This window comes from Trichosurus vulpecula, chromosome 9, assembly GCF_011100635.1.
Source record: "Trichosurus vulpecula isolate mTriVul1 chromosome 9, mTriVul1.pri, whole genome shotgun sequence".
NCBI lineage: Eukaryota > Metazoa > Chordata > Mammalia > Diprotodontia > Phalangeridae > Trichosurus > Trichosurus vulpecula.
The window spans coordinates 53,634,867-53,653,867 of NC_050581.1; the positions used below are offsets into that span (position 1 = coordinate 53,634,867).

A 19,001-nucleotide genomic window follows, 5' to 3' on the forward strand; every position below is an offset into this window, starting at 1 on the left:
ACCTAGTGATATATAAGCCAAGGGTTCTGGAACCTTTTCATCCATCCCACAGCTGATTTTTTTTGGCTCCCCCAGTTAGAATATAAGCTCCTTTAGGGTAAGGCCTGACTTTTTAAAAAAAAAATTATACCTCCTGCACTTAGCAGAATGCTTGGTAAATGCCTTTTCATTGATTGACAGATTCATTCACTTATTCATTTATCTCTTCATAAGTGTGGGCCCACTGCTGCCTGCTCCCATTTGAAGAAGACTGCAGATGGAACTGCTTCATTGGGCAGTTGGTTCCAGTAGACGACCTCTAATATTAAGCTATATTCTGAGGTTCTCACATAGTAGATAGAGTCAGATTTAGCTAGATTTAGAGCCAGGAATATCTGAGTTCAAATCCTGCCTCTGACACTAGCTATGTGACTGTGGGCAAGTCACTCAATCTCTCTAATCCTTAATTTCTTCATCTGTAAAATTAATGGTTGTTTTAGATAGTCTTTAAGGACCCTTGGAGCTCTACAATCTTATGGCCTCAGAGGAAAATCTCTGAATTGTGTCAGGTTCTTATAATGCAAAGCCCACCCTGGGTTAGCTAGGTGGCACAGGGGATAGAATAGTGGGCCTGGTATCAGGAAAACTTGAGTTCAAATCTAGACTCAAACATTACCAGCTGTGTGACTTTAGGCAAGTCACCAAAATGAGGATAATAATAACATCTATCCTCCTGGATTGTTGGGAGGATCAATGAGACCAAATTCGTAAAGCACTTATCATATAGGTCTTGGCCCATAGTAGGCATTTAAGGAATGCTTACTTTGTCCATCTAGTCACCAAGTCTCCATCTCTAATACATCATCAGTTGTAAATATAATCTGACCTTTTATGATACAGCATCCTTTCAAAGAATATTCCCTAGATCAAAATTATCTCATAATCTAGGCAGAATACCTACCAGCCTCAGTGCCAAGAGAGCGTGAAACAGGGTTATCCTTATGTTCATGAGGAAACTCTAGGACTGATAATTGAACATTCTTTCAATCAGATAATAAGGCAGTTTGATAAGAGTGGATGCTGCTTGTCAAGAGACCTATATTCTTAATCTTAGATCTGTTTTCTCTGCTAATTCCTTTTAAAATGTTGTGCAAGGCAAATCTTGAGTTTCTTCATCTGTATAATGAAGGGGTTCCTTTCAACACTAATATTCTTTAATTTTGAAGTGTTTCTTTACTGACCTCTATTTCTCAATGAAATTTAAGCATATGCAAATCCTGCACCAATTTCTCCTTTTCTTGGGATTTTTCATCAAGGTCTTTTCCTTGAAGGGAGAAGGGAATGTCCTCAAGTTCTGAGGGCAAATATGAGTGGCATGGTCACTCTTAGAAGGAACAAAGCACACAGGCTGCTTAATTTACTGAACCTCATATGTACGTGTAAAAAACACTTAATGAAAACTCTGGTTTCAGAGACAAGATCTAAGGTAGTTTTTATGAACAATTGTGGGGGAAATAGAACATTAGGTTTTTTTCATAAAAGTAGATATGATCACTGATCTTGGAAAAACACTTATAACTTTTTAAAACATATTTCATCAACATGTTCATAGTGTACGTACAAAACCATAACATCAAATGTTTCAGGCCAAACCCAGAAATCTCAGAAAATTGCATGATGTGACAAACCCTACTAATAAATTTCTCAGAAAAAAAGACCACAAATTAAATGTGACTTTTAAATTCTTGAAAACTTTGGTTTCAAGTAAATTAATTACTCTCCCCTCCCCAGCCACTTCCTAAAGTAGAAAACAATTCTGAAACTTGCACAAGATTAATGAAAATGAAGCCCTTTCTTCTATTACATACTCTAGCAGTAAATTGTTACTTGTAAAAATTCTGGGGTCCCAGCCCATTATGAAGAGTCCACACTAACTATTTGGCAGCATATGCTTCTAAGGGGAAAAAAGTAGAACTGAAATAGTCCCCTGTAATGAATAGACTTTTTCTCCTCAGGGTGACCTCTACCTTCAGAATATGATGGTTTTATTATGATTAATAAATTTCATTTCCACAGAGGAAAAAGGAACAGTGTCAGCTCAAACTTAAAGCAAGAAGGCTTCTTTTTAAATGCTAATTTCTAAACATGCCCTTGTATGACACTAAGATTTAGACACAAGGTTATTAGGGAAGATTCGGACTCTAGCATTACATTTATGGCAGATATTCCAGGCATATCAATAACCTCATATCCTTACAACAGGCTAACTGCTACCCAAAGGTACATAGTCAATTCACTTAGATTTAAATAAGAGTGATATGAGACTACCTTATTCCCAAATTATGTCCTGAACAATAACATTGATTGAGTCTTCCTCTATTTTTTGAGGATTTAAGGTATTTCTTCTATCTTTCATCTAGACTAACCATAAAGTAAGCAATCCAGGATAAATTAAGGCTAGCTTATCTTTTCTTTTTTCTTTTAAGTATGGAAATTTAAAGCACAAATTCATGAATTGTAGAGGATTGGGTTATAGAACTTAATGAAAACAGCTAGTAGAGGAGAAGATAGGTGAGTGAGAAGTGAGAAAGTACCATAGCAGTAAAGGTCCTTATCGATTTATTTTCTAGCATTTCTAATTTTACTCTCAATAATGTAATACTTTAGGCCACTTTGAGGTATCCAGAAATAAGTTATCTCTATCCTGGAGGAAGGAAGTCCACAATTTCACAAAATCCCAGAGAAAGCAGTATTTTGTGAGGTAATCCAATGGGTTATATTTGCAAATAACACTGGCAGAGTATCCAAGTGAACAAAAAAACTACATTCTTTCAAACTGCAAAACACTAACTTTACTTGGCTAGTATAGTAAGAATCATCGATAAACTGTGCTTGATGCAGCTTCATTATAGCACGAGCTGGCAGAGCATGGAATTTACAACAACACAGTATCTTAATCCCATCCAAGGTGTTCCATTTTCAGGAGTACCAGAATGGCCTTGGTGTGGTCTGGTTTACCACATGTTCCTCTAGCATGGACATAAAATGGACATAAAGGTAGATTTAGAATGAGAGTTCAATCTATTTAAGTATATCTCCTTTACAATGAAACATGTCCACAGATAATGTTTTGTGAAAAGGCTTGTATCTGAGGGACACAGACCAAGTTTAAACAAAGTATGTGTTGTTACACTTCTTATTTCTCAACAGTTGAATTACTGGAATCTGGATTGTCACTTAGAAGGCAGTTAGCCTCAACGGCACGTCTTCTTACCAAGTGGATGGGAATCCATTTGGCAATCTGAACCAGTTCCTGAAGGCATGGACTATGTCTGTTCTTTAGTCCCCACTGCTGCATCCTTGGGAAGTTCTAAAAAATTCTGAGTTCTGATCGAAATCATATGGAATTTTTGATCATCTTCTAAATTCAATTGGACTCTGAATTGAGTCAAAAAATCTGGGTATTAGCACATAAACCTGGTTTTCTAGTGTTCTCGTTTTCCAACATTAATGCTGTGACACCCATGTGACATTCTCTATGTTATAGTAAAGAAAATATAATGAATGTCATTTGTAGAATTATCTCACTGTAGTATTAGAATAGGTGTTACGGTGATAAGGGGTTTTCAAAAAGAGTGATCCCTTTGCCATTCCTTCCTCAACAGTACTTAGGACAATTAAGTGAGACAACCCACATTGGCTATATCTTACCAAAGAATTCAGTTTGGGGCAATTAGCACAGGCAAAACATAGGTTTCAGATCAATGATGAACAGAAGGATGGGGATTAGAATAACTAATGTGGTACAGTGTCTCTCCTTTATGATCCCTTTCAGCTACTCACTTACCCACCTGGTATTTTATGCTCTTCGTTCACCACCTGGGGATGCCACTTATTCAGGGTCCTGTGATGCAGGAAGGGGAGTCATATATGCTCTTAGCTCCATGAGGTAGCTAGAGCATCTCTGACACAGCTAAGTATTGACTGACATGGATACAGTGTGTCAAAGTACCCTGCAGTGTACAAATGGGATTCTCTCATTCCTGACCACAAGGCAAGTTTCCCATTTGTACTTTCCAGATACTGGGAACATGGAAACTTTGAAGTGGGGGCAGAGTACTTCTGTCATCCTGCTCTGGGAAGCCTGAGAACCAATTTAATGAGCTTAGATAAATGTAACAAAGAAGTGGCTTAAAAGCACATCCCAAACTTTTGAATTAATTATTGTTTTGCATACACACTTTTACTTTTGTCATAGGGCCCACATTGTAGCAATGATACTTACCTACTTATATTTAAGTTATCAAAGTTGCAGTGACAGATTTAGGTAGCATATAGCTGTCTAGAAATAATTCTATCCAAAGGTGAACTAGAGTCCCCACTAAGATATGCTGGGAAATTCCAGGGCCCATTCATAGGATAAACTGCTCACTGTACCATATAGCCCAGGAGCCAGCTCCAAGAATTTCTGGGGGAAAAATGAGGGAAGGAAGGTGAAGACACCTTCCATCCTCTTCTTCAGTCTTCCAGCTGGACCTCCTCTCCTAGGCCGATGAGACTTTTTAAAATAACTCACATTTCTTCAGCTCATTTAAAGTGTGCAAAGTACTATGCAGACATTATCTCATTTTATTCTCAAACGGTACCTGTGAAGTAGGTACTATTATTGTCACATGCTTTTATAGGAGAAGAAACTGGGAGAGGTTAAACTAGTTTCTTGGAAATCACACAATGTCAGAGGGCAGGATTTGAACTCTGGTGTTTCTGACTCCAAGGCTAGAGCTAAATCCGCTGTAGTACTGATTTTCAAATGAAAGTCAGATTATGTTTGGAAGAATCAGCCCAGTCTGTTGACTTTTTTTCACTAATTCTTTTCTTTCAGCACACGTGATCAAGGGTCTGACTGTGTCTGGGTGAACGTACTGCCTTCAGAATAAACCATATCCCATGAGGGCTCTGGGTGGACTGTCTCAAGCAATATTGGCTCTGGGTGGACTTTCTCAAGCAATATTGGATAGTAAAGATCTTTGGTAGCTGAAAACCAAGATCCAGAGTCAAATAGAGGGAGAAAGGAGAGTTGACCTTTCAAGCCCTAAAAGGTTCTAGGGAGAGAGAAATTGAGAGCTCCTCTTCTATACCTTGACCAGCATTGTCAGGCCCTATTACATGTAGTGACAGAGGTACTTGCCCTGACTCAAACCCCAACCTGTCCAATTTTAGGGAAAAGAAGATATAGAGTCTAATGCCATTTGCCTCACTTCATTATTAATTAGTAATCACAGATTTAATAAGAAGTTTAAACATTTTTTGAATGTATGAGGTTTTTCCAAAAAAAAAAAAACACTTCTCACTTCTGTGGTCGCAGAGTCTGAACAACCAACTTTTGCCTTTGTGGCCTCAGTATATATTAGATTGATTTAAAACAAACAAACTGTGAAAGGTTATTAAAATAGGATATATTCATGCTGAAAGGATGCTTCATTGAATAATAGCAGATATTTATAACACATGGACATATAAAATACCTTTCAAATCCCTCCTTAAAAAGCACTCTGGTCTTGGCAGCTAGGGAATAACTTTCTCATTGAATGACTCACTTAAGATGATAGATTGCCCAGGATGAAAACACATGCATACACCCCCTCAAGAGATGTATGCAAACACTTGCTATATCTCAGTTTTGCTATCAGAAGACCTTTGAGTTGTAAGTGTCCCATTAATAAATCATGAAACCCCAGCTTTATTGAGTTTTGTCAGGTTAGCTCCTGTGACCGCTACACAGAGTGACCTACAACTGCACCTGAGGAATGCAAACCATCACAGAGATAATGGCAAAAAGGTCTTCCAGTGTTTCCTCCAGTAGGTGAGAAGGGAGGATTAATTGAACCTCCCTTCAGAAGAACCCTGGATAAGTTGAGGGGTCACTGATACCAATTAGTCGATGCCACCATCACGCATCTTTTACTTTAACAATGGCCATAGGCAAGAAGAAGTTACAGAGTTCACAGATACTGAATGTCACAATCTGTTGTAGCACTAAGGGCTATTATAAGGAATATGTGAATAAAGTTTACTTATGAACATTAGTAGAACACTTTCCCATCCCTTTCTCAGCAGATTATTGGCCACAGTTTTAATCGGAGAAAAGAAGTATATACATCATAAGCCCTGAAGTGACCAAACCTCACTATTCTAAGAGCTCTGAAAGGCTCTAACTTTTTCTTATCATGGAGTTCACTGACGTAGTGGAATTGTGTGGATAAAAACCAGTATACCAAAAAATGCTTCCAAATGCAGCAACACCCCCCAAGTGGAACAAAAGAAGAAATGAGGACAGATTTCTAAGATTAACACTCAGGCATTATCCAAAATCAACTTGGAAGTATGTGGAATTCTATTACAACCAGGCTACTTAATTTGGATTTGTTATAATCATTTTTATGAATTATTTAGCAAATCTTGTACAGCCTCATGGATTTATACAATCTGGAGAAAAGCCTGCTTAGCACTTACTAACCAGATCTCTGAAGAGTGGATATGTCCATTTGTATAGACACACATGACTGGTATATGTATGTAGAGATGTGTATATACAGATACATATAAACTTACATATGTGTGAACGTATGTATTTATATCTGTCTATATTATAGCATGTTATATTATGTTATATTATAGACATTTAAGTGCCTAGCAGAAATGAGTTTTTGACTAAGGCAAGTTTGACTCCATCATCATTCACTATTCTTATGAATACAGTTATGGTCCTCTAACATGGAGACTTGAGTAGAGATCCTTGTTTCCAGGTTTTTCCGAGTACATAAAAGGTACAAAGGAGGAAATGGCTCACATGGTCATAGAATACTAGATCTAGCTGGAAGAGCTCAGAGAACATCTATTCTAACGCTATCATTTTACAGATGAGGAAACTGAGGCTTGGGGATATTAAGTGACTTGTCCACAATCACACATGTAGCATCAGAGGCAGGATTTGAATCCAAATCCTATGACTCCATAGCTAAAGCTATTTTATGCCTGGACAAACCCTTGACTTACCATGCATCCAAGACTAAAAGGCCTATAGTTCTCTGCTTTAGTTTCTTGGCTCTGTTGTCCCTGTGGGGCCACCTTCCTTCCCATTCTCTGACACTGTGTTGTTGACTTCTTCCTCCCATATTCTGCTCATAGCGTTCTTCCACCTAGAAGGTACTCGTCAGCTGTTTCCAGTTTCCTTTGTCCAACAGATCCAGCTCAAGACATTTAAGGATCATAGATTTAGAGCTAGATGAGGCCTCAGGAGCCATAGATTCTAGTCCACCCCAGTCATTTTACCATTGAGGAAACAGAGGCCCATGGAGATTAAGAACTTGGTGAAAGCCACACAGTTAGGAAGCTTCAGAGATGGGATCTGAACGCACTGCCAATTCTAGAACCAGTGCTCTTTCTACTGTACCACACTATGCTTTCCCGATTCCCCCTTACCAACAATCACTACATTTCTCAGTCTTTGTTCTGTAGTTATGCATAGTTGATTTTTTCTTATATGCTGCCTGATAGGCTCACCATCTTGTTTATAAAGTGTATATATACCAACTAGTTTGTAAACTTCCTGAAGGTAGGATCCCTGTCATTCGCTTCTTTTGGATTCCCCCGTAGCACCTTACATGATGTTGTATACATAGCAAATGATCAGTAAATAATGAATGAGCAAAGGTTTTCCCATCTGTAATTTGGGCACCCAGGAATGGTACTGGGCCTTAGAGACTCTGCAGAATAGCACTTTACCTACGTACATTATACAATCACACACAAAATATTTGAACTATAAAATTAGGATACACAGCCAACTCCCAATTAAGTTGATATATGGATCACCCACAGGGAAATTTTAATCCCAGGCTAGGTTTCTCCTAACAAAGTTGTGTACAGTCAAGAATTACTAGGCCCATTATAATGACACAAAACATGACTGGTAAGGTAAATCTGATATCAAATCACATAATGCATTTCAAAGTCAAACAGAAATGATCTTTGGATTATCTGGTGTTTTAGATTATCTGCACCACTGGCCCACTTCATTAATGAAAATAATTGGGAATTGACTGCATGTATATACATGCAGAAAGTACTCTGACACAGGAGCTATACTGATAGATGAAATTATTACTTGCCATTTATTATCAAAATGAAGTAAAGCACACAAACTGTGGGGTCACCCTGGTCTATACTCTGTGCCCCCTCAGAGCTCTTCTGAGCCCCCTGGCACATCCTGGTTGAGAAGTAATGCTGTGCTTAGCATACCTCAGAAGTACTGGATGCCCTGCCATCGAGAGGAGAAGGAAGATGATGTGTGCCCCATTGGGCCTATGGCTACAAGGCCAAAGTGAAAGGAAAGAGCTGAGCCCCTTAACTTGGAAAATTAATTTAGGAAAATGATTCTTTAGCCACTGCAATTTTCAGATGGTTGTTCCTTGCTGCCACCTCCAACCTTCACAGTCAGTTTCAAAATGTACAATTCGGAGGATAAACAACTACAAAGATGCTGAACTTTTCTACTGATGGCAAAAACAACCCCCAAATACTTGAAACTCTTTAGTGCCTTAGGACACTTCATGGACACAAATGACAAATCTAAGTCTAGAGATGAAAGCCTTTTTCAGTGTGGTTGTGTGTGTGTGTGTGTGTGTGTGTGTGTGTGTATGTGTATGTGTATGTGTATGTATGAGAGAGAGAAGAGAAAGAGATTGAAATTTATTTACATTGAACCATGCTTTCTTGTAGGCATGTAAGTGGGTGCCAAGGCCTAGCTTGATCAAAGCTGTTCACCTAGTCAGTGGGCTAACCAGAATAAAAATCTTGCTTCTCAACTCTCATTCACACTCATGGCCCGTCTTCTACTACCATCAGCCAACCTTGACCAAATCCCATAGTATCACATAGACTTGGATGCAGGGAATCTGTGGTCTAAGCTGGAGGGAAGAATTCTTCTTTCCCCTTTGTACTGTGTCTTGAGCAGCAGCTGGCTTGTAAGAGTGCCTTGATGTCAAAGTGGCAGAACCTATATAAATATAGAGGTAAGTAGATAGACAGACTGACTATTTTGTGTTCCTTAGGGTTAATGGTACATTGCCTGAAATGGATCTCCACTGAAATTTGTATCCTTTTGGAGAAAAAGAATAGCACGACTGGAACCACTGACAATTTAGTGACTGGTATAAAGCAGGATGGGCTAAGAAAATAAATGTCCCCATAAGTACAATGCTGTAAACCCAGAATACTTATAAGAACAGTTTATTTTACAAGGCTAGAAAAAGCAAAATAGGCATTTCAGTATTCCCCTAAAAGAGGAACTATCAAAAATTATAACCTCTCCTTCAGGAAGCATGCAGTTTGGTGTGTCTTTGAAGAAAATGATTATTCCTTTTTTGTGTGTGTGTGATAATATTTAGTCACATGCTAAATCTGTTATCTTTTGATTTAAGCCATATAGATGGCATTTTACATCTGGCCAACTTTGCTGTCAGTGACAGGCATAAATAACACAAACATTACAACTCCTCATGAGAATTTCAGCCACAAATACCATCAGACATTGTAATCTGACATTTTAATTAAGTGCTTGTAGTCGTATCTCACATCTTATATGGTGCCTTTAACTCTGAGGAGTAGGTATTAAAGATCTTAAGCCATGTCTCCTGGCCCTGAAACCCAAGCAGATACAGGTGCTTAATTGGTCAAAAGTTCAAGACCCCACAGCAATACCATGAGAGCAGTACAGCAGTAAAGAGAGGTAAATTTGTATTTAAAATTCATATATAAGATTAAGAAATTTGTTCCATTAGCAGGTGGACACACTAGGTGTTCTAACGATTTTCCAGGCATGCATGAGATGGAATTTTATGCCTCCTAAGAAGCAGTCTGGCAAATAGTCATTTGTTCATGGTGCATCACAATTCACATTGCATAAGTAAAAAGACTGTTTACATTTATTTTTGGCTCCCTTAAGAAAATGGTGGATGATGGGAGAAATAATCTGCCAGGTGATCAATCCAGGAGATTTATTTATAAGAATGATTCAAAACAGCAATGTTTAGAATTTTCCAAAGGCACAAGATATATTTATATTCCACCAAGGAAACAATATAGACAAATTAACTTCTAAATTTAATTAGCATCAGTTCATTACCCTATACTGTAGCAGACAACCAATCAACCCCTTTTTATGACTTTCACCAAAAATATTCTGCTTTTATAAAGGTGACAATTTTTACCAGATCTCTCCTGAGTGATGTTTCATGCCTAAACCCAAGACATTCAAATGAAATAAATGGCATTTTAGAATATAGAAACAATTTAGAAAGGGAGTTAAAAAGGCTTCTGAAAATTAGCAGATATATGAATTACAGGGCATTTTAGAAGAAAACATCTAAAATAAGCAATTCCTCCTTTATAAGTAAATACACTTTTCCCCCTTTAGCGTCCAGGGCAGTTAAAATCCACTCCAGTGCAGGAGCCCAGAAAATACTCTACTACATATTTTAGTGAAGGGATAATGGTTTCACCAGGTCTTACAGAGAGAGATGGAATCCTAAGATTGGATACTTCAAACCATTATCAAATTTGTTTTATATAATTTAATATATTGTACTGCCAATTTAAATAGTGTGCTTGGGGGTAAAGGGTGTCTCATGTTACTAATTTGATACTTCAGCCATTTCTCTGCATTAAAAATGTCATGTTCTCTTTAGAGAATATAATTTCTGACCACAAAAGGATTTGACCGCAGCATCTGTTGGATATATAGATTAAATGGTCTTATAGTATAAAGAAGGGCTTTGATTTCAGAATTGGAGAGTTCAGAAAGTTCATGAAGTGTTTTATTTTATTTCTTAATTTTAGATCACTGTTCCTTCTCTCCATTGCCTATGTCCCCCAGAAACGTGAGAACTAAAGAACTGGGGGAAAGGCTGTTCTTTACCACGAGCTGGGTAGAATTGTCACTTGCCGTAGATGAATAGTTGTTTGCAAAATTCAATTTAATTGGTGTTTGAAATAAATCATAGGTGCGTAACTCATGCAACTAGAGTGTGTTACACATAGTGTTTATCTTTTCCTCCTTTCGCTTCCTGGCTGATAGCATATTAGTAGGGTTCCCTAGTAATCATTTAGGTGACATTTTTTGGTATAGACTAAAAATTACATTTGCGTTTTGTTCCAACATTCACCTAATAGCATCTAATGAAGTAATTCCTTTCTACCCAGAATGTAGGTTAAACTATTCTGAACCATGTTAATGCAGCAAAAACAGAAGCTATTTTCATGTACATAGCATACAATTATGCAATTTCCATTTGCTAATATCCTACTCCCAAAAAACCTTTTCTCTGAACTCTATTCCTCACATCACTTTTCAATAGAAAAAAAATAGAATCTTTATGTGGAAGAATGAAAACCACTTCTAGTACTCTCTCATGGGCCACAGATTTCTCTCAGACAACATCTTCCTACAGCCTAACATGTCTATCACAGTAAGTTTTGAGTGATTTTTGGGGTGGGGAGCTATTATACTCATATGTATATGATATATATATATATACATATATGTGTATATATATATATACACATACACACAGATATATATGTATATACACATACACACACACATATATATACATCCATATCCCAATATACAAAATATGTGAGCTCAAATATGTCAAATAGCATAGAAATGCTGTGTCTATATCTTTAATCCTCTTTTTCATTCAGTATTTTAATATTATAGTCTCGATTATGTTGTAAGATTTTAAAGAAGCTTCATTCAACATATTCTTACTTTTCTGGATCATGTATTATTAAAACTGGAAATAAAACATCAAAGTCAGCAAAATACCTAATGTCTTTTTATATGGCAGAGCCTAAAGGCTTCAGCTATAACTTAGTGAGACGACTCCAGAGATTTATATTATGGACTTTTACTAAGCTTTCTAGAGTGATTAACTGCAGCATGTGAAAAAGGATATTGAGACCTGGATGGATGCATCAAGGAGTATCAATGATTGTTACCTGCAGAGGTGTTACAAGAAATTTCATCTGCTGCAACGAAGACGAATTGATTTCTGCAAGAGAAGATAAGATTCACAATACTGCTCGCTCACTGGGAAATGTGCTATCTGCCGATTGACTTGATGCGCACAGATGGGGGGAAGGGAGGCGCTTCATTTTAATGAATGTAGCGAGAAAAAGGGTTGGCGTAGTTCAGAACAGGAGAATTTAGATCATGGAGTAAGCATGCTGGGATCTTTTAAATGAATTAATGGTGACCTCTGAACACGGACTACTTACAAGCTTTTGGTGGAATCTTAATGTTTTATGTTATAAATGTGTCATGCTAAAAATATCTTTACAAGGGTAGGAAATTCCAGACTACATGTATGTGAATGTATCTGCTAAAAGATATGAAGATATGTAGGAAATCTACTTAATAAAAAACAAATCTACTGTAGCTAACTGAGAAATTCACAAAATTTAGGCTTTAAGTTTTCTAATATGATTTCAAAAGAGAAAAACACTTTCTGTTAATTCAGAAGAGAATTTGTTATGACATCTTCTCATATACTATAATTTCAGCATTAGAAGAGCCTTCCTACATAAAGTAGTATATTAAAGTAAATGAGAGCACTTGATTTGAAATAAACCTTCTCTTGCAAAATTCGTTTTTTCCACAATGCAGTATAAAAAAGGAACAATGGAAAATGAACTTTAAGATCATTTCAATAAACAGAAAATAAGGTAAAACTCTCTTAAGAAATCACAACTTATATAACATTTTCCCATGAAAAATTGAAATCCAATGGTAGCGTTTGAGGCTGAATGTTTGCCATGAATAAGCTTGGTGTGATGACCATGATTATGATTGGCCCAGTTAACAACCCAAGTTAAATGCTACAGAAGCAGCAAAAATGATGTTTCTAGTTCTCATCTATGAGATTCTACTATGTAGATCAGCCAGCTTTGACCAAGGAAAATGTTTTAGATCCCGATCTGTTTTGCTATGGTTATGGAGACCTGGCATTAAAAGTTTTTATTAGCAGGTCACTTAAAATCTCTTAAGAGGGTTTTACTAAAATATAATGTATGCTCTGAGATTTATACATGGATATTATTCCAGATTCCCCAAAACTTAACATTTAATTCAAAATTCTATTAACTTTCAAACCGAAGTAACCCTATGCAGAATTAAGCTTGCATGAGGACCTATATTTTGGGGGCTTGCCTGTCTTGGAAGTCAGAGCTAACTCATCTACTTCATTTCCCAAGGCAATAAAGCAAGCTTAATTATATTCCTATTCTCTACTTCTTCATGCATAAGACCTTTGTGACTTACAGACATTGGTAGCTCAGTAGGAAGGTTCAGATAATAGTAAAAGTAAAATCAATAAGAACCAAGATGAACCATTTGGGTTATATTTGCTTTGCCTTCTCTTACGTAGTTGTAATGGAAGTTGTACAGTAGATTCAGAATGGACTGAGATCAATACATGCTATACTTCTCTCAAGTCCAGGTGACTGATTGTGCTGTCATGAGCTATGTAACATTGAACGGGTAGCCTAAACTGGATGTTTAACTTAAAAACCAAAATACTCGTCTCCTTCCAGCCAGACCCTCATGATTCAATCAGGGACCCATCAGCTTCTTGCATCTACCAGAAATCCTAAAACCTTCTTCTCCTGGGTACCAATTCTGACAGAAAACACTTCCAAAGAGGCTACTTCCTTCTTCTCCTACTCTCCATTTTCCTTAAGGGTCTACTTAGCTCATGGACATTAATTAAAATTGGCAATTAAAAGTGCCACTAGTAAGTGTATCAGCAGATGCAAGTCTCATACGTTGTATCTGTGAGTTAGTGGGAAAAATATGAAAAGAGCCACAAAGACATAGAACTATAAAGAAGTGATATTTAAAAAAAGCATAAGCATACTAAGATTTACATATCCCAATGAGTACTGTGCTTCAAAGGTGTCATGCTGAAGTCTATAAACTGATTCCAAAGATGTTACCACCAATAGATTTTTGTTTCTTCTTTTTTGGAACTGCCCTCAGAGCTAGTTTATGAAGCATAATGAATGATTTCACTCACCTTGTTTGATAGACTTGATTCTGAATGATTTTTGACTATTTAAGAAAAATCAACTCCACCTCCAAAATAATGACAATCTACTACTGGTTAGGATGATTATTCAAAAGAATGGGTTGAAGGCAATTCCAAAGGAATCCAGAAGGATTCCAAAAAATGTTTTGAGCAAGGGCAACATCACTGGAATAAGGTTATACTCTCTCAATTTAACTACTTTTCAAAGGAAAAATACTCATGTGGATTAATATGTTGAGGTATGCTTTTGTTTTCTCAAAAATCAATTATTATTTTCTGCTCACAACTCATAGCTTAGAAAACTGATCTTTTATAGAGCTCATTATGATATTTACCAATGGAGTAAACTAATTAATCATAAGTTAAAGATTCCCAACCATTTTGAACTGGTTCTTTATCAAAAAGTAAAGTGGAAAAACAGCTTTTGGTAATGGCACATGTATATAAAAAGTATGAGACTGGAGTTATCCTAATAGAGTAGAGTTATACTGGGCAGCTAGTTATGATCATGGTGGTAGTTCCTGATGACAATTTATAGCATTTTTATCAATATCTCCATTCTTCCTTTGAAAAAAAGGAGGCAGAAAACAGTGCAGTTTGACTATTTGAGAATCTCTGAGAGACTGCTATCATTACATTCTCTGTTGGGCTATTTTCCTTAAGATACAAAGCAGAGATATAGTAAGTAATACAACTAGATGCCCAACCAAAAATATTCTGAAATATTCTTCTAAATCTTTTGTAAATTTCAAAATGGACAGCTATACTATACACCTTCTAACACAAAAGAAGAATATTTTGAGTTGTATTTATGCCCAGACGGGGGGAAAAGGAAGCAGCTTACAGAGGATTTCTTCCTTGTTCTAATTCTAGCTTGCTCAATATTGCCTTGTGCATTATTTTTGCAGAGTTTATTCTTAGAAATAAAATTTCAATAATGAGTAATATATTTTAGCAGGTTGACAGGATCCTACAAGTTTAGAAGGCTTAAATAAAGTGAATATTTTTATGTCCATGTAGTATTTTATGGAAGCTTAGAGGAATCTAATAACACTTTGGAAATAATCCTTTGTGAAATTAGCCAAACCATCAAATTACCTTTGCTAAAGGGCTAATGCCGCAGTCCCTTAAGACTTTCAGGTACAGCTCTTTTGGTCATTTCTGCCTCTGGGGCATCTAAGCTTTAAAGGGGCTACTGAGGCATTTGCTACAACTATTTTAGATCATTATTCTCTTGCACTAACCTGGGAATATTTAATTCAAGGGTAATGAAGTTCTGGGAAAATGGCAGGCTCCAACCAGGGGATGAATTGTATAAACCTAAATTTTTGGAAGAGGAGCCTGTATTACCTTTCTGACCTTCTCCTGCTTTCTCAAGGTAATTCTCTCTCAGCTCCTTTCATTCATTTTCCCATTACCGGAAGTGTATCTTTTCCACCATTTATTTTAAAATAGAATTATTTCCAACTCTGAGAATCTTCCTTAATCTTATCCAAATTTCCATCTCAAATCCTACTTCTTCAGGAAAATTGCTTGAATTGGGAAGATTTTTGCAGAGAGAGAAATCCTAATCTCAAGCAAAACTACCCCTATCTCCATTTTAGTGCCTAAGTTACTTTAAAGAAAGATGAATTTGTATTGCCTCTTTAAAATGTAAATTCTTACAAGTGAGAAGCCACATTTTTCTAGGTTTTGCAGTGTAAACAGGCAATCAAGATCTTAACATATGGTTATTGGACAAGGAGTTATTGTAATAGCAGACTGAACCTTCTAATTCTAAGCACTAAAATTTTGCCTGTTTTAGCCTCCCTTCCCTCCCCCTCCACTAAGTGTTGCCTTTTATTTGAATAGACTGAAATTGAGGCTTTGAAATGAAAGAAATTTTTTACCACAGAAGCATCTTGGGACAAGCCCAAGCTTTTAGATTGAGGAGTCTCTTCTGACCACACACTTTAAGGATGGATAATCAATTAAATTTTTTCTGGCCCCAAATCAAACTACAAAATGAAATTTTCAAAGGCTGTTCTTGGAGTATATTGGACATAGTCGGGTTCTCTTTAATCATGGTGGTGGCAAATGTAAATATAGTTGATGATGACATGATGTGCAATTTGGTTTTTCCTCCCGTAAAACAACGGACTACTCACTTAATTACTTCTTGTGAAAATTCCCAATGGTTTACTTTTAAAAATTAAGTTAAATATTAACTCTCAGCCATTTTCACTAGTGTTGATATAGGAATCAATGTTCAATTTGCATAGCTAAACTGCTTCGTGGAAAAATGGTCAGTCAGCTGGGAGAAAATTCTTTAGTCTACTTCTTTTTGTTAAAATAACTAAAAAATAGCTAGCACTTATATTGCGCTTCCAGTTTTGCGGAGTGCTTTATAAATATTATCTCAATTTATTTTCACCCCAACCCTGGGAGACAAGTACTATAATTGTTCTCATTTCACAAATGAGGAAACTGAAGCAAGCAGAGGTTAGGTGACTTGTGCAGGGTCACACAGCTACTAAGTGTTTGAGGCTGCACTTGAAATCAGGTCTTCCTGGTTCCAGGTTCAATGCTTTATATACTACATCTCTTAGCTCATGGCTATTGGTGCCAGTCATTCTCTTCATTGCTTTAATTCCATTATTTTGTCCTGATCTTGTGGTTTGGGTCATGACTTATATACACTGTTTACTGGATATGTAATTTATGAATCAGATATGCAAGTTGCTACCTAGATCCAGTATTACAGAGAACTGAACTTGTATATAAAAGAAACATACTTTCAAAACTTAACTTTGTTTAAAAATGTAGATCCTGGCAAATACATATTTTAATTACTTAATACTAGGGCTAATGTAACATACTAATTTGGGCAAAGTATCTCGAAAGGGCAATGCAGTTTCCAGGTAAAAATGAAGGCAAATTGATTAAAAACATTTATCAAATTATAGGAATCAGTAATAGAGAATTATCCTGAGTCAGGCCTTTTGTCTTCTCTCTGTTGGTACTATGGAACTGAGTCTTAAAGTATGTTTGCTCTAATACTTTTCCCAGACTAGTGATCATCTAGAAAAAAAATGTGCAAAACTTATTTGAAGTTTCAGTCTCATTCAAGTTGGTCATATCTAGCAGAGCTGCATTATCTAGGCTCTAGAATCTCAATCACATTAATGCAGCATTAGATGCTATGCTGGCCAACACTGGGCTAAGGTTTATTCCCAGAAATATCTTTTGTTTTCTGGTTTAATCTCTATTGTATTTATATAACTAATTCTGGGTTTAAAATCAAATTACATGGGGATTGATTTCACCATTACAGTGCAATGTACTTTAAGCAAACCCAAAATATGAAAATCTATATATTTACAAAAATTATTCATTAGGAAATTATTTTTTTCCTAGAGATAATATGAGACCATTGTAAGGATAAAATATAACAGACTATGAAAGTGTTTGGGAAAGTTAAAGGTGCTATACAAGTATAAGCTAATATTAATATTCCTTTCTTTGCAAAGAGATGCATTACAAGAAGATTCCCCTCAAAAAGTAAGCTACTGTATTGCCTTAAAATATGAATCAACTTAGAGATATTTACATATAAACTGGTCTCCCATGTAAAAGGAAGTATACCTGTATATTTACTTAGAAATTGACATAACAAAGTGAATAAGCACTATGAATTAGTCCCCATTTTGAATATTCTGCCAAAAATCTGTGAGTGTTGCTAATCAGAATGTAGATGTTCATTCACTATCCAATGTTTCTGCGAATGGGCTATAGGAAGTTAACATAAAAGTGTGTTCTGCTTTTTCATTGTGCTTAACAATAGCCCCTTCTCTTTCTAAAATTTGTAGCTGGGCTATTTTCATGGCACTGGAACACACTCATAGTTTCATTGTCCATAAAACTGACACCTGCCACTGGCATTTCTTATCCCTAGTAGAAACAGGACTCCCTGAGATTTGTACGAGACCGATGCCTGAGGAAAATATTGGCCTAACTGGTGAGGGAGGGTACTGTTTGTTAGATGATTACAATTATGAAATCTCCCCAGATTTTCAGCTCAATTAATTCTTGCTGGAGAGAATGTGTGATGGAGAAAGATACTCCTACTAGTTAGTTAATCTAAGAGATTCTAAAATAAGGATAAATTTCCATATCCCCCAAAAGAATTATCTACAAAGTCTTGGAACCACTTTCCTACCCTTACTCTGATACAGAAGTTTGCCCATCAGTTTGGTATATATTTCAGATCTCCTGTTTTCCTATGCATACTCTTCATTGCTACCAATAACAATACACCAATTGAGATGACAGGAACTTTGTAGCAAGTAGCATTCCTTCACTTATGTTTTGTTTCCTTGTCTTTATCAGGGGTTTACACTCAAAACTTATGCAAACTTATTAAGTCTCTGTCTTCACTGAACAAGTAAGGGGATTCATGTAATACTGTGGCAATATTTACATTGACAGTGTGCACATTTGAGCGTCTTGATAATCACTTATTCTTGTTATAAAAACGCTTGTAATTTTATTATCTAAATTTAAAAACAAATGCTGCACATCTGTTAGAAGAGGTTGGTATGTGCGTGCATGTGTGTGTTTAAAAGGAATACATTCAATAAAAAAGCTAGGTCTTTAAAAAATTCCAATTAAAGAGTTTTACTCCTAACTAGAAAGGTGCAGTATGCTAACAGAAAAGCAAAAACAAGCAAAAACTCTCAAGGAGGCAGTGAGTTACAATGGAAAGAACCCTAGAGTTTGGATCAAAGAATCTTAGTTCACATCTGAGTTAGGACTCTATTATAATGTGTAAAACCACAGGCAAGTTCCTACAAACCTGGAGGCCTCAGTTTCCTCATCCATAAAATGAGGGGT

General features: G+C 36.4%; 1 protein-coding gene across 9 annotated transcripts in view; it reads right to left on the reverse strand.

Annotated features, from left to right (window-relative positions):
* RBFOX1 (RNA binding fox-1 homolog 1) overlaps positions 1-19,001 on the reverse strand; it is a 388,542-nt gene that overhangs the window by 6,762 nt on the left and 362,779 nt on the right. For 3 of the 9 annotated variants that reach the window (XM_036738289.1, XM_036738294.1, XM_036738287.1), the window contains one exon: positions 12,043-12,095. The exons of the other annotated variants lie outside the window; for them this stretch is intronic. In XM_036738289.1, the coding sequence (XP_036594184.1) occupies positions 12,043-12,095 (53 nt within the window). The remainder of the gene's footprint in view (positions 1-12,042; positions 12,096-19,001) is intronic. 9 annotated transcript variants of the gene reach the window in all.